At 46.2% G+C, this 16,273-nt stretch overlaps 2 protein-coding genes across 2 annotated transcripts in view; one reads left to right on the forward strand and one right to left on the reverse strand.

The window, feature by feature from the left end:
* Positions 1-212: 212 nt before the first annotated feature.
* On the forward strand, positions 213-15,620 carry TECTB (tectorin beta). Its single transcript, XM_060126144.1, has 11 exons — positions 213-333; positions 467-614; positions 1,336-1,526; positions 3,239-3,381; positions 3,487-3,559; positions 7,132-7,235; positions 7,385-7,468; positions 11,350-11,512; positions 13,015-13,087; positions 14,436-14,468; positions 15,571-15,620. Exons 2-11 carry the CDS (start codon positions 539-541, stop codon positions 15,618-15,620), a joined length of 990 nt encoding a protein of 329 aa, XP_059982127.1. The 5' UTR covers positions 213-333; positions 467-538.
* LOC132506949 (guanylate cyclase 2G-like) overlaps positions 15,530-16,273 on the reverse strand; it is a 42,596-nt gene continuing 41,852 nt past the window's right edge. Inside the window, 1 exon segment of the mRNA XM_060125773.1 lies at positions 15,530-15,698. The gene's annotated coding sequence lies outside the window, so the exon portion shown is untranslated.

Raw genomic sequence — 16,273 nt, forward strand, 5'->3', positions numbered from 1 at the left:
CAACTTTTTATTCCACCCCTGGTTTAAAAAGCAGTTAAAAAAAAAAAAGGTTCTCCAACTCTGTGAAGTAAAAGAAATTAGCCTCAAGTGGCCGTAACTGAGCTTCCCATCGGATTATCGTGCAAGGTTGCCTTTTATTTCCCCCCCACAGTGGATAATGCATGTTCATTGTGGTTTATCTGGCGCCGGTTTCTTTTACACCCTCTGCTTATATAAAGTCGAGCTAGGACTGGGAACAGAGATTTGGGGAGCATCTGAGAGGCAGCCTCCAGCCGGAGAGAATGAAACAGTCGGGAACTCGAGCAGCCGCGTGTGAAATTGACACTCTCTGTGGTATGAGCCCCATGTTTTGCCTCCCAACGCAGACGGAGAGCCGTTAGAAACGAGACGCGTGATCCATCTCCTCTGTATGTGCTGCTTTGTTCTCACCCTTGATTTTAATTTCTCGCTCGTGTTTCTGACCTAGAATGATCGAGGCTCGGGCCCTGTCAGGACCGTGAACGTTTGGCCAGCTTGACTTGGCCACCTGGCAAAAGCAATGGTGATGAGGGCCTTCGTCCTGTTGGCTGTCTTTGCAGAAGCCTCTGCGAGATCTTGCGCTCCAAATAAAGCAGGTATGCTCTGGTGCTGTGGCCCATTTTCCTGGAAAGGAACTTTTCCTGGCACTTCCCTTCGCAGAGTTCCTAGCCCTGTGCTTCTATTGTTAGGAAAATGCAATACTGCAGCCAAGTAGAAGCGCTTAAGCACCCCAACGCCCATCCGGTTTTTCCCACAGAAAGTACAAATCTATTGGGTAAAGTTACGCTTTTTAAAAATTAGAGGCTGCTAAATAGATGAACCAATAGATAAAATCTTCACATTTTTTTCCCATTTTCTATTTGACTACTGCTTTTCTGTCCTGTGCCATAAATTACTGTTTCATGGCATTGCGCATAAATGGACATTTTAAATTTTATAGGCTTATTACATGGGATGTTCATATATATATGAAACCAGATTGAATGGATCGGAAAAATATATATATATTGGAAATATAAATATGAAAATACATTGAATCTGGTTTCAAAAATACATTCCTTAAAATAAGTTAAAGCTTAAAAGTGGACCAATTTTGAATACATATTAAGAATAATGCAGATATTACACAGAGGTTTCAAAAACTGTAAAAGTGGAACTTCAGTGACTGAAGTTGGGGGAAAACTTTCGTCACAGCTCATGAAGAAGAGTGGGGAAAGTATTTTTAACTAACTGCTTTGCATGCTCAGCTGTAACAGGAGCCCACCATATGTAGATGTTACCAGATCTGATTTCAGACCAGGTCTCTCCTCTTTCCAGATGTCATTCTTGTGTTTTGTTATCCGAAAACAATCATCGCCAAAATCCCAGAGTGTCCCTATGGATGGGAAGTGCACCAGCTGGCGCTTGGCGGGCTATGTTACAATGGGGTCCACGAAGCAGGTTACTACCTATTTGTCATCCCAGATTTGTCACCTAAAAACAAGTCCTATTGTGGAACCCAGTCCGAGGTAAGACCAGGCCACACGTGGAGGAGTTGCTAAGAGGAGGCAACTGGGCCCAAGAATGAGACATCTCCTGTCCACCCTTAAAAAGATTCAGAATTCACCACTTTCTTTTTAAGAGTCAGTCCCAACTCCCAAATTTCCTGAGATATTAGTGTTCTTTAAATTCTTTTCTTCTGTCTAGTTTAGGCGACTCTTTGGATTTAAATTTTACTCTCCTAATTCACTGCCTGAGCAGCTAAGCCACCGTCCGTGAGTAGAACAAAGTACATTTCCCACCTCCACCTCACGTGGAGCTCCGAGCACATGTTCATGGCTGCCATCCTTCCTGAGTTGGATGGGTGAACCATCCTCTGCCCGAGACTTGGAAGTGGGGACAAAGGGGTGCATGTGGAAGGCATCTTAGAGACTTCCCTGGTGGTCCAGCAGTTAAGTCTCTGTGCTTCCACTGCAGGGGACACGGGTTCAATCCCTGGTCGGGGAACTAAGATCCCACATGCCACACGGCGTGGCCAAAAAAATACAAAGATAATGGAAGGCATCTTAAAGGAGTGACCAAAGTATAACACAACCCGTAATTGGGTCTTGTGAAGTACCCAGGACAGGTAATCAGAATTAAAATGAACCACAGACATCCTCTCGCCGAGTATCCTTATGGGATGGAGGAGAAATCTGAGACCTCCCAGCAAAGCCGCTAGTTCGGGGCCACAGAACCAGTAGAGATATAGTCATGAAGGGAGCCTAGGTCTTCTGACGCTCTGGCTGACGTCTAGAACTCATACGGCCTTGACTGAAGGAGATGGTACATCTATCGGGTCTCAGCTCCTGGGGCTACCTCCTCTTCCTAAAGGTCCCACAAGGATTCAGGGATTTAGGGAGAAGAGTCATGGGCATGATTAACAAAAACATCATGTCTTTGAATATCCTGGTAAAATGAACTAGAAATCATATGTGCAGTCTTAGGCAGATCACTTCTCAAGTGACCGTTCAAGATCCCTTTTAACTCTAATATTTGGTGATTTTAAAGTCCAACAAGTCAGAGGAAAGAAACTCAGAAATAGTGCTCATGACTGGAAGAGGGAAAGAGCAAAGAACCAGGCAGTAACGTTCTAGAGATGGGAGGTAGTGAAGGTGTCACATAAGATTACTTGGACAGGGGAAAGTAAATTAAAAGTTGATGTTAGGAGATAGAGGTTCCTGAGCCAGTCCATTTCGGTCAGAAGCCCAATGGGTATATGGATTTTTTTTAAGTGTACAACATTCAACTTAGATTATTATAAGATTATTATAAACAATCTTGAACAGACTTAAGATCTCTTTACAAAAATTATCAGCTCACCTACAAACAAGAGTGGGTGCTACATCAATGGCAGACATTCATGTCTCCCCATTGGGCATTTTTCTTTTTTCTTTTTTTTTTTTTTTTTGCGGTACGCGGGCCTCTCACTGTTGTGGCCTCTCCCGTTGCGGAGCACAGGCTCCGGACGCGCAGGCTCAGCGGCCATGGCTCACGGGCCCAGCCGCTCCGCGGCATGTGGGATCTTCCCGGACCGGGGCATGAACCCGTGTCCTCTGCATCGGCAGGCAGACTCTCAACCACTGCGCCACCAGGGAAGCCCTGGGCTTTTTTCTGAACCATCTTCAGTCATTTATCCAAGAGGCCTCATTCACATCATGGGGGTACAGGGCCACCCTAACCGCCTTCTTTCTTTCTCCAGTACAAGCCCCCCATCTACCACTTCTACAACCACATTGTTTCCAATGACAGCACCGTGATCGTAAAGAACCAGCCTGTGAACTACTCTTTCTCCTGCTCCTACCACTCCACCTACTTGGTGAACCAGGCTGCCTTTGACCAGAGGTAAGCTGCTCAGAGAGCGGAGGGCGGGCCGCCTTGCGTGTGCTCTGCAGTCCCTGTCAACCAGGCATGTTTCAGTCCTTATGCAAAATTCTCTCCCCTTTTCAGAGTGGCCACTGTTCATGTGAAGAACGGGAGCATGGGCACATTTGAAAGCCAATTGTCTCTCAACTTCTACACTGTAAGTGGTCTCCAGGGCTCCACTGCTACCCTGGGGCCTTTCTAGGAGATGATGGGATGCTTCCTCAGCATTTGTTCTCCTCTAAGCCGTATGCAGACCCCCATTCTTGAATTTGAACTGAGACGTAAGCTTTGTTCTAGCTTTAAGCCTCTTTAAAGACTAGATGCAGCAGACATTCAGATTCATAGACTGGATGGAAGAAAGGAAAGGTGCCACAGAGGAAAAAGGGCAATCTTCCCATTTCACAGATGAGAAAATTGAGATAAGAGAAATCAAAGGTCAATAGGCAATAAAGACAGCCAAGGTCTAATTCTTAATCAAGATCAGTTTCCACCACAACCCCCTCCAGAGATTTATATTTAGGATCTAGCTCTTGTTAAAACATCGGCACAGACTAGTGAGCTTCTACCTGGGACAGGGCTAAGGGGAGAGGTTGGGGTTGGCTGCTGCCGCTTAGTTCTTTGGTCTCCAAAGCCCTTTACTTAGTGGGCCTCCTCTTTGTCTAATTTGGACATGCTGCCTACATTGACATCAAAGCTAAAGGCACTAAGAATAAAATTCTCCAGAGAAACTAAATATGCAATGGCCATTAGCCCAGCTGCCCTCCTATTTAGATGGGGTGCTCTGTTTTTTAGACCTGCAGCTTCCAGTGAGGGGACATGCATATAGGAAATGGCCCAGCTGGCTAAAGGAAAATGCAGGCAGGAATAGAAACCTTTACTTCCAACATTAGAACTGGAAGATAGCCCTAGAGGCCACCATGTACAACCCATTCATTTTGCAAAGGAAACAACTATACTACCTGGAACTCCACTGACCTTGAACTCTTTGAACTTGCTTTACCAGCTCCCTGGAAGCTATTAATCTTGCTGAACTCAGAAGGTGAGAGCTAGAAGGGATCCTAGAATAACCTAGTCCATTTTATAGCTGAGGATCTGAAACCCAGCGAGGAAATGATCTGTCCAAGATCCCACAGGTGGTCCAGAGCAGTACCCAGTCTGGAACAAGGTCCCCTAACATTGGTCTACAAGGCAAACTTACTATGCAGGGAATGGAGTTACTTAAGTTTCATGACCCCTCACTTCCACAGGCCCTTTTCAAGGCCCTGTGTCTAATTTTGTATTCAAAGTTTTGATTCTTTTAATTAAAGAGGGCTCTCTAAATAAGCTTCAAGGTCCCACAAAACCTAGATTGGCCCCAGGCTACACACCACTAGTGGTTAAGTCCTGAGAAAAGGAAATTCCATACAATCCCTTGACCTATAATCAGGGGGGTTAAAAACAGTGTGGATCACCAGGGTGAAGAAAGGATGGCAAAACCACTGTAGTAACTGCTGAAGGTTATCCAGAGAGGAAAATAAGCTTCACACATTGACAACAGACTCAGGGGACAGCCTGATGACAGGCTGTCTTTACTACTGAGCCCCTGTCTGGAAATACATGATTGTTGCTTTAACCAGATAAAATTATAGATATGACCCTATGAAGGTTTTACAACAGTTGGAAATGGAAAGGCACCACGATTGTCAAAAGTCATCATCCACCATCAGTTATGCGGAGCTAAGTTTCAGACAGAAATATCAAATCTTATAACTTTTTTAAGAAAAAACAAAAATTAGGAAGCATGTCCTCAGCATCACCCAGACCATCCTCTAGATGGCTAGACAGACTGCTTCCTTGAACTGGTAGAAATGAGGCTAAGGCCTTCCCTAGGGCCCACCAAGACCCTTATAGGACAAACAAACCTTGGCAACGAGGGGCCTCTGAGGTTATAACCGAGACTTTGGTACTGATTAACATTCCCACAATGGGCTCGGTTTCCTGTGCCTTACCCATGAGGTTGGTATTTTTCTTCTCCTCCCTTCTTCTGCTTTGAGAGCATTCTTGTGTGTCTCTGAAGCAACAGCTGCTCGCTGCATATATTTCCATCAAATTACCAGAGACCGAGCTGTGCCCTGCGTGGCACAATAGAATGAATGCTCTGCTAGTTGCTTAGGATTCTGAGAGCTCTAAATGCCAGGCTGCAAAACCACCAGTTCTACCCAGCATGCTTCCTCTCTTCTCTCTCTACCCGCTTCCACTCAATTCTGCCAACGGTCCATGGTTGGTATTCTCGATAAAGTTATTTTGACTCCCAATCCGAAATAAAGGAAGGTAGTCAAGTTGTAGAAGTAGCCTAGCACTGTGGTTAAGAAAATAGGCCTTGACATCAGACCACTGGTTTGAAGCCAGTTTCCACCATTTACTAGTTGTGTGACCTTGGACAAGTTAGTTAACCTCTCTGGGCCTCCACCTATGCATTTGTTAAGTGGGGATAATAATAGCACTTATCTGAGAGGTTTGTTATGAGGGTTAAATGAAATAATCCTTATAAAACCCTTTCCACAGCGCCTGGCAGCAAAGTAAATGCCCGAGGAAATTGTCATTCTCACAATTGTAAGCTTTGACCTTGTTTAAAGTGGAAACTGAGAACTCCTAGCACCAGCACTGTTACCTTTATAGGGTTGAACATCAATGTCAGAGTGGGATTAGGTTGCCTTCTATTCAATCAAAATGGTATTGACTATTCCTTTTAGTTAGACAGAGACAAATGCCAAAGCTTGGGATGGAACGAAGGCAAGCAATAGAGACCAAAATCATAGACTTCCAGAGTCAGAACAAACCTCAGAGGTGATTAATCTTGACCTTCCACCCAATGCCCAAAACCCTTCTGCAAGGCTGCTGAGGGATGGGTACCCCACCTCTTCCAAGGGCAATGGCAAGTTGGACCTTCTCATGTTAGGTCAGCATGTGAAATCTGATGTCATGAAATCTGACATTCCGAACTCTGGCCCACTGGTCCTGGTTCTGTCCTCTGAAATGATACTACATGTTACTGATGGTCCTTCAACTAGCTCAAGCTTGTCTTCCCCAAACTAAACATCGTCCCATTCTTGATGGTCCATTATCATCCTAGTGACTCTCTTCTCTGTATGATTTCCTGGGTTAATGCCCCCGTTAAAAGGCAGAGCCCAGAATTTGCCAAAATAAACTGTCCGGGTACTAAAGGGTAAGCTATCTGGACATAGGTCCCTAATTTTCACGTTACAAAGAAAGTAGGGGGAAATCACACTGAGTATTGTCTCACTGTCAGGTGAGAAGTGGAGAAACTGACCCTTAAAAGCGTTTTGCTTCAGAAATTGAATTAAGTGTGCAGATTCTGTGCTCCACTATGTAACATAATCAGGAAGCTTCCCTGCAAGTGGAGGTATTATTCCAATATTCCAATTCTTGGTTCCCGCGAGATGGGGCCAGGAGAAGCACCTCTGGCTACGCTGGGGACGGCGGTCTATGATTTGGGTCTCTATGTAGCGCAGTCTCCTGGACGTACATGTGATGTCCTCATCCCTTCTACGGTGGCACCAGCATCCTAGGAGGTACAGCCTCTCTGGTCCCGGCGGGTCTCACTGTGGTCTCATGTGCCTGTGCCTTTGGGTTGTTCCTCCCCGCTCCCGTCCCGATTCATCTGCTCCTGTCAGACCCAACTGCTCAGTCTGACAAATCATAACGCCAGGTGTCAATTTCCTTCCAAAGAATGCCAAGTTCACCATTAAGAGGGAAGCGCCTTTTACCCTGGAGACATACGAAATCGGTTCAGATCTGTTTGCAGGAGTAGAAGCCAAAGGGTTAAGCATTAGGTAAGTGTGTGTTCTTAATGTTTGTATTTATAAATACAAAGAAGAGAAAAAAAAACCAAACAAAAACAGCCCAGAGGCGTTTTAATCACCCGAAGTTTCTAGGCATACAACTCCCTAGCTCACAGTGATGAGTTTTGTTTCATTTCCAGGTTTAAAGTGGTTTTGAACAGCTGCTGGGCCACACCTTCGGCTGATTTCATGTATCCCTTGCAGTGGCAGCTGATCAGCAAGGGGTAGGTACGGCTCTCGGGACCACAGGGCTGAGAGGTGGGGCTCGGTAGATCCAGGGCTGCTCTGGCTTGGGACAGCTTGGAAGGAAGAGGCGGAGCCTGTTGGGGTCACATCAGTGACTTCCTCTGTGCTTCCAGACTGAGTACGGATACCAGGAATCACTAACATAGTGCTTTCTAGGTACCAGGTTCTGTTCTGAGAGCTTTATCATATACTAACTCATTTGTCTTACAACAGGTAGGTATTATTACTATCATCCCCATTTTCCAGATGAGAAAACTGAGACACAGGAGGGCTTAAGTAATGTCACATAGTTAGTGTATGTGTGTGTTTATGGGGAAGTGGGCAGGTTGGGGTCAAACCCAATCAATCTGACATCAGAACCCTGATGAGAACTAACTTAGATATCCATGTAAAAAGCTTAGTACATAGTACCTAGCTGGTATTCAAACAATTTTAATAATATCATTGTTTTTATTTACTAATAATTTCATAGGTAACGGGGAGTTCTTAAAATTTGGAGTAGAGGACTAAAGTAATGGGGTTATAGTATAGAAATGTGATTCTGGAAATCACACATAGGGTGGTTAGAAACAGAACATGGGAGGTAGAAAGACCAGATTAGAGGCTGCGGCAGCTCTAGAGCCGAAAGTGATAAGACCTGAATCAAGGCTGTAGCTAAGTGAGTGGAAAGAAGGTCATCCAACATCACCCAAGGGAGGGAGAAGCAACAAAAATTTAGCATCCAATTGGATATGGCAGAGGGAAGGACAGGGCACAATGTCTGAGGAACATGTGACAAAGAATGCTGCTGCACCGTGAATTGTGAAGATGAGAAGTTGTTTGTCATAGGCTCCTAGGGAAGAGGGGTTCTGGATAAGGGAGTTTGGATTCTCCTTGAGTTCAGGGATGACATATTGACCTTGAGATGACAATTGTCTAGAAGCACTTAGAATTGTAACTTTGGAAAAGGATGAGGATGAGTTAGACTAGAGATTCAGGCGTCATCCACACAAACAGTGAACACAGAAGAGGCCATTCCCCAAACCAAAGCAGACCAGTTACACTGGAACCATCAGGGCTGAGTAAACACTGCCGCCAGGGACAAAGATGATAAGATAACAAAGGTGAAGCCACTTTGGATCTTTATCTATTTTTATTTAACAAACACTTATACAGCCCTTACAACATACCAGGCATTACTCTAGGTAGGTGCTTTGCAAATACTAATTTATTTCAATTTCATTAAACTTCCTATAGAGTAGGTAGTATAACAATCACTATTTTATACATGAGGAAACTGAGGCACAGATAAGTTCAGAAACTTACCCAGAGTCTAAGCTAGTAAAGGGATGGATGATCTGGGCAGCGTTATCTCTTGATAACACAGGGTAGGACAGGCCAGCAAGGCCCACATGCAAGCAACCCATCTTCCTGCAGAGATGGGAGCTTAGTTTGGGTCCTTATTTCACATCTGTCATTGAATGATTCATTTAGGCTCTGTTGATGATGGTGCAAATCAAATGACCTCAGGGAGATTCTGAAATAAATTACTGACCTATAGGGACCTTGAAATTACCAAGAGGCACTGGGAACCTCTCTCAACCTATAGCCACACAAGGGCAAAGCCTTCTGCCACACCATGGAATCATCTCCTCAGATAGTTCTAGTGCCCCTGCACACCTAGTGGATGTGTCATATGGCAGAAAAGGGAATGCTTGTGACTTTGGGGTAGTCACTACAAGTGGTCCTCAAACTCTAGTGTGCACAGGAATTCCTTTGGGTATCTGCTACGCATGCAGACACGTTGTAAACCTACAACATCAGAAGGTCCCTAGGTGAACCCTGGGACTCTGCATTTAAGCACAGCCAAATTAAAGACACCCTGACCTAGTTGCAAATACTGCCTAACCGAAATGGCCCCTTGAGGTTGGAGATAATTGCAGGAAGACCAGTGTCAAAGGGGAGAATTAGAAAGGCCACTCCCATAACCTCCCAAATGGTTTTGGTTCACACCAGGCCCTTTGGAAGGAAACCCCAGTTTTCAAGAAAGCCTGGAGAGATTAGAATAGGAATTTTGATCTCAGGTGGAGAAGTGATGATGGTGTGAAAGCTTCCCCGTGGGCATTCCACAATCCCGAGATACCTGTCACGGAGGGACAGGTGCCACAGCCAGCGCCAAGAGACAGCAGTGCCAAGGCATCTAGGCCTGCCTGTCACTTGCCTCCTTCCTGCCGCCAGCAAAGCTCTGCTTTATATTGTTCCCACTGTCTGACACCATACCCGGACACCCCAGCAGCCAGGAGCTATTTTAAGGACTTAGTCTTGAGTTCGTACAAGGATCTCGGGTTTAATGACCGAATGATCCTTCAAGAGTCTTGTTTCACAGCTCAGAAAATGCCCCTAGCTCTTGTCACTACTCAGAGGCCACCACAAACAGATCCCAGCTTCTGGCCCTGGTCCAGATGTAAGGTGCAGTTTTCATGGCTCGTTTCACTCACTCGCAGAGTTAACAGCCCCTCCGTCCTACCTCTGATTTGGCCCCTAATGTCTGGTTCTGATGGACTGGGATGGGGGAGGGTCCACCATGAAGTTTCCCTGGGGCGACTGCACTGCTCCCTAGTGTGTGGGTTGAGTTGGAAGGACGATAGAGTCAGAGAAACACGCCAGGCGGGGCATGAACTTCGGGTTCCACTGAGGTGCTGTCCCCTGGTCTTTAGCTTTTGAACCCATAGACCTCTGTTCCGAAGAGGACAGGTTCTGGAGCTCTTTGTCACCTGCGTACAGGCCCTCACACTCTGTGGGTCTCGCTGTACATTCCCGAGAACCACTGTGTCTGTTCCCAACCCGGCTGAATGTCTGGCACTTAAGTAGGGAATCCACATGAGCTTGGTAAATGAAAAGGTATTGGGCTTAAACCAGGCTTTCCCAGTCTCCACACTGTTGACTTTTGGGGGCTGGATCATTCTTTGTTGTGGGGTCTGTCCTGTTCCCTGTAGGGCATTCTGCAGCATCCCTGGTTTCTACCCTCTAGGTGTCAGGAGTATCTCCCCCCCAGTCATGACAGCCACATGTCAAATTTCCCCTGGGGGGCAAAATGGCCCCCAGGTGAGAACAATTGGTTTCGACAAATGCCCATCTATGTCATTATTTTTTCTTTTACTGCAGTTGTACATTTGGGACTTTGAAACTTCCCAAATATTACACTCTCATTATAGAGAATTAAAAAAAAAAACAACATAAAGGTGAAAGAAGAAAACAAAAGCTGTCCATAATAGCCAGTGTTAACATTTAAATGGTATCCTTCCAGCCATTTTTTTCTGTGCTCATATTAAAAATAGCTTTACAAAGGTAATTATATAATAGAATAGATATAGTGCTTAAATAGTACAATGTAAATTCAAATTCCCGGTGGCAAAACCTCACAATACACACACAGCAATATGTTGGGTGTGACCTGGGCCTAGGTGGCTGTGAGAGCACTTTGGGAAATGCCGTTCCCAGCACCACCATCTTTATTTTGGACATATGCGGGGAGTCTGTACGTATCCCAGTCCTCCAGAGGAGAGGACATTGTCTGGGGGATTTCATTTCTTGGGGACAGAGATGTGGTAACTTCCAGATGTGTGGCTTCTCGTAAGTTGCTCCACCCTTGCTATACTATATCTGTAGAATGGGGATGGTCACAGCCGTCTCATAGCTCCTCCAACTGACCCCAAAGAAATGAGGATAAGTGAGGTGCTGCCACAGTGCTTCAGAAGGATAATGTGCTGTGTAACAGCCCAGGGGAGGCCGTGCGTGACTTTGCCTCAGACGCCCTTGCTAGAGTTCATGAGATGACCTTGTCTCTCCCCCTTGCCTCCCCCGACCGCGTGTACTCCAGCTGCCCTACGGATGAAACAGTCAGCGTGTATGAGAACGGGAAAGACCACAGGGCAACCTTCCAATTCAATGCTTTCCGGTTCCAGAACATCCCCAAATTGTCCAAGGTGTGGTTACACTGTGAGACTTTCATCTGTGACAGTGAGAAGCTCTCCTGCCCAGTGGTGAGCCACCCTTCCCGGAATGAGAATATTACCTGAGGCTGTGAGGGTGAGGGGATGGTATTTGAGAAGCTGTATTTTTACCTGGGAAATTGTCAACAGACCAGTGTAGATATGTGTGAGGACATACTGGAGGAAAGGCTGCTGAGGGTAGGGGCAGACGTTCCAGGCGTGTCTGCCCTGCCACAAACAAGCTACATGGTCTGGCCCAGGTCACTTAACCCCAGAGCCTGCTTTTCTCATCTTTAAAGATAGAGTGATGATGAGTAATGGCGGCCCTTCTCTTTTCAGAGAGCAATGGTAGGGAAAATGAAAGCAACAACAGACATGGAGATGCTTTGAAAAAGTTAACAGGACAAGGGAGATTCAAAATTCAGCTGGTAGCAATAGGCTCTGAATGGAAGTCGAAGGTAGGTATTTTTAGCTCTTGACTTACCAGCCTGAACGTCCGTCTCGGAGACTTAAGATGGACAAGAGAGATGTTGCAGGAATTCGCGACGTGAGGTCACAGCTGTTCCGACCACGTGAGAGGAAGGGCCCAGATTCCCAGACATGTTTAGTAGCTCATGCAGGAGGGTCGGTTTCCCCTCCGCTTCCTCCACCAAGAAGTTGCTGCAGAATCAGTCAACATGCGTAATGAATTCAGGTGGAAGAAAATTTTCCATCGTGACCAGGTGTGAACCTGGTCCTCAGAGCAGTGGTTCCAAAGTGTGGTCCACACTGCCTCAGCATCACCTGGGAACTCGTTAGGGATGCAAATTCTCAGCACCCCACCCCACCCCCTGGCCCCAGACCACCTGATTCAGACACTCTGGGCAGACCCAGCAATCTGTGTTTTAACAAGCTCTTCAAGTGGCGTGCATGTTTGAGAACCACTGCTCTGAAGATCTAAAAGTGTTCAATTCCAAACTGTTACCTCCTCCAGTCTATTTGGACCGGAGGCCTCAGTGAGGAAGGACACAGTGTTTCTGAAGAGGGTACCTGCTCGCATTGCCTATAGTAACCAACAGAAATAAGATGATAATCTCTATTTCTGTTGATTCATTTAGCCAGACAGTGGTCACTTACGAGCACAAACGGAGAAAGGGAAGGGAGTAGAGAAACATTTAACTGTTCATAAAAGGATTATTATTGGCACTACATTTAAAAAACGAAATGAACCAGAACACAGTTTGCAGGTATCCACGTCTCAAATCACAGTGATGAGAGTAACTATGGGTAAAAGCCTTACTTCTCATCAAAAGAAACGGAGTCAGTTCCTCCCACATGCAATGCGGATTTGTTCCAGCTTGAAGAGTTAAGGACGGAAAGATTTCTTCCTTTTCTCAAGTTGGAGAAGCAATGAAATACATCGCTCTGGGTTATAAAAACAGTAAGGGAACTAATGTCTGAGGCCTGGGGAATTTTGACTCCGTCAACTTTGTGACTTCTTAAAAAAAATCTCTTTTCTCTCCTGTGTTTTTTTCTCATCCCACCTCTCCCCTCGGCTTCTCCTGGGTCTCCAGACTTGTGACAAACGAAAACGCCTCCTCCGGGACCAGACTGGGGGCGTCCTGGTCGTCGAGCTCTCCCTCCGTAGTAAGCTTCTCTGTTTTCCAAATGGTTGCCCTCACGCTGGGCTGCGTCCACAGGCACGGCCGGTTTGAGCATTTTAACTGAATTGCCAAACCAGTTGTGCCTGTAGACACAACCTTTACCTGCAACGCGTCTCCTCACCTTGGGGGTGGGTAACTCACGCCCGATCAAGGAGGTTTGTTAACTACCCTGAAAAGTTCGGTCTGTGGCCTCAATTCCAATGCCCCCCAGGGACTAGGAAGTGCTGAGCTTCCACACAGTGTGCAGGTGATAATAATAATAGAAAATGAAACGTACTGGGGCGTCCAGGGCACGTCAACAAAACTAGTAAAGGAGCTGGGTGGGCCCTGGGGTTTCAGAAATAAAGGAGATCCACCCGGGCCCTATCCTCAAGAATGTACCATCCAGCAAGGAGGGAGATGCTAAATGCTAAGGGAAAGGGAGATAATTACTGTCAGTGGGGGTGGGAGAGGTAGGGTCTATGGGAATAGATGGGTAGGCAGCTCAGTGTAGTCAGGCTTAGGGAGGACCTCTGCGAGTCGTCTTTAAGTCTGACCTCAAGAGTGCCATGACATCAAGGGGGGACAAGGCCTGGGAGCTTTAGAGGACGGTCACCCAACTCTGGTCAGGAGCCCAACCCCATCTGCTGCCTGATTTTTATTTTTTTTTTTTGCGGTACGCGGGCCTCTCACTGCTGTGGCCTCTCCCGTTACAGAGCACAGGCTCCGGATGCGCAGGCTTAGCGGCCATGGCTCACGGGCCCAGCCGCTCTGCGGCATGTGGGATCTTCCCAGACTGGGGCACGAGCCCGTGTCCCCTGCATGGGCAGGCGGACTCTCAACCACTGCGCCACCAGGGAAGCCCTGCTGCCTGATTTTGTATGACCTGTAAGCTAAGGGCAGTTTTCCCTTTTTATGTGGTTGAAAAAAATCAAAAGAAACAATATTTCATAGCACACAAAAATTATATGAAATTCAAACTTCATTGTATATACAGAAAGTTTTGTTGGAACATAGCCACACTGGTTCATTTAGGGCTTGTCTCCAGCTACTTTCGACAGCGTCAAGTAGCTGCAATAGAGACCGAGTGGCCTGCGAAGCTGAATAAGTTTACCATCACCCGCCCTTTGCAGAAAGTTTACCAACCCCTGCCATAGAGAGCCGAGATGAAAATGGTGTGAGATGAAGCCTCTGTCAACCCTGCAAGAAACTTTGTGCTAAAGACAATGGGAGCGGGTTGGTTTCATCAGGGGAGAATCCAGTCAGGTTTGTGTTTTAGGAACGCAGCTCTGAGACTTCTCCCTCTGTGATCTTTTCTTAAACCTTCTGTATTCTTTCTTTACTCACTACAGGCAGGGGATCCTGCGGTCTCTATAGCTTCTCAGGTAAGCAAAAGAGACAGCTCTGGATAATGCTTTTAACAGGCAGATGTGTGTTTTAAAAGAGGCTTACCTTTGGCCCCAGCAAAGCCTTTACCTGAATGAGTTGGAGGGGGATCAGAGGTCGAGAGGTCTCTCTCCAACCAGCCCCTGAGCTCTGAAGGGAGGGAGGAGCTGGGGGCAAGCTGGATGAAGCAGAGTTGGTTTCCCCACCCCCCTACCAAGTCTAAGCAAAGACATCACCAGGTGGTGCCTCTGGGGTTTCTGTGTTCGGAAAACATGACTTTCAATGATCTGTTCATTCAACAAATATTTCTGAGTCCCTTCTGTGACCCTGCCCCTCATGAACTGAGTGACCTTGGGCCATGACCCCACTCCTGCATTCCCCAGTTTCCTCTGTGAAATTGGGTTAATAATTGCCCATATCATACACAGAAGTTGTTGTGTGGATTAACTATTACAGCTAAGAGCACGAAACAATGCCCAGAAAGCAACAAACAACCAGTAAGGATCAGCCATGATTACTGACTCTGTACCAGGCACTTTTCTAGGCGGTATGACTGCTGCAGTGAACAAGGCAGGCAAGGCTCCTGCCCTTCCTAATATGCATGAAGTATGGTGGGTGGGGCCGAATAATGATTTAGACAGCAGTCCGGGAAGCACCTTAGAGGAAGAAGCACTTCAGCTAAGACCCAAGGTCTCACCAAATGATGCGAGAAGATGGGTCTGGCAGTTCTATTTATAAACAAACTCACAGATGTAAGATTTGCTCTCACAATTACAGGAAACCATGCAAGCCAACGGTTTGAGACTCTAAGATGCACCACCTGGAGTCTACAGTGAAACGCACCATCACTGTATTATCGAAGTTCAGGTTCCCATCTGGCAGAGGTCCCTATCCTAGGCTTATCTGTTGGGTTCTTCGTACTGATGAAAGTGAGCTATGGAAACCCCAGAGGATGAACAAAACTATGTACAAAATGTGCAGAGTTTTATGGAAACCTACTGAACGTCTCTGAGTTGACTCATTTATGTTGAGTTGACTCTTTTGTTGCGTTCTCCTTACTCCTTGTCGAACTGTTTGTCTCCTTTCCTGTCTGGTCCACAGATGTTCTCTATCACCTCATCGTGATGCTGGGGATTTGTGCTGTGTTATAAGGGAGAGCCAGGCAGGCAGCTGCAGTTCCTCCACCCAAGACCATCTCCTCTGTCAATGACAAACTCACATTTATTGTGCTGCCAAAAAGAACAAACAGAAGACCGTATTGTTGGGAAGCAGAGAACAGCGCTTTGCCAAATATGTGTTCCAGTGATTTTTGTGAATTTCAGCGATTGTTTTTCTTCGGTGCCCCACTTCCTCTTGTGACTTCCTGTGGCTCTTAGATTCTGCCGTCCCTCCCCTGCAGCCGGCGGAGGAGTCTCCTTTTCCCATAGTCAAGTCGAGACTGCAGTGGACTCCTTTGAAAGCTATTCTAATTTTAAAAGACTAGCACACCCAACCAAGTGCAGCTGAGCATTTTGAGGACTTTAAAGTACTGAGGACGGAATGCACAGGAACAACCAACTTTGCCGAAGGAGCCTTTGTCTTTGAGGCTGTGCAATTCCTATCTAAGGACCAGAGCTGAGCCACCAGGCGGCGGTTCTAGTATTTCAAATGATGATGTGGGAATCAGAGTAGAAAACATTCGTTTGCTCAAACCTGAATAATATAAAGGAAAGTGATTCTTGAGAGCCCCCAGTGAGTGCTAACCCAACTGGTGTTTTATTATAAGTTTTCTTAAATATGTATAAACAGTATATACGTATACACT

This window comes from Lagenorhynchus albirostris, chromosome 16 (genome assembly GCF_949774975.1).
Source record: "Lagenorhynchus albirostris chromosome 16, mLagAlb1.1, whole genome shotgun sequence".
NCBI classification, from domain to species: domain Eukaryota; kingdom Metazoa; phylum Chordata; class Mammalia; order Artiodactyla; family Delphinidae; genus Lagenorhynchus; species Lagenorhynchus albirostris.

Bases quoted from the DNA above. Each gene is read 5' to 3' on its own strand.
- TECTB (XM_060126144.1), top strand. From the start codon at position 539: ATGGTGATGAGGGCCTTCGTCCTGTTGGCTGTCTTTGCAGAAGCCTCT. The intron at 11,513-13,014 runs GTGAGCCACCCT...CTGGGTCTCCAG, and splicing joins AGAAGCTCTCCTGCCCAGTG to ACTTGTGACAAACGAAAACG. The intron at 14,469-15,570 runs GTAAGCAAAAGA...TCTGGTCCACAG, and splicing joins CGGTCTCTATAGCTTCTCAG to ATGTTCTCTATCACCTCATC.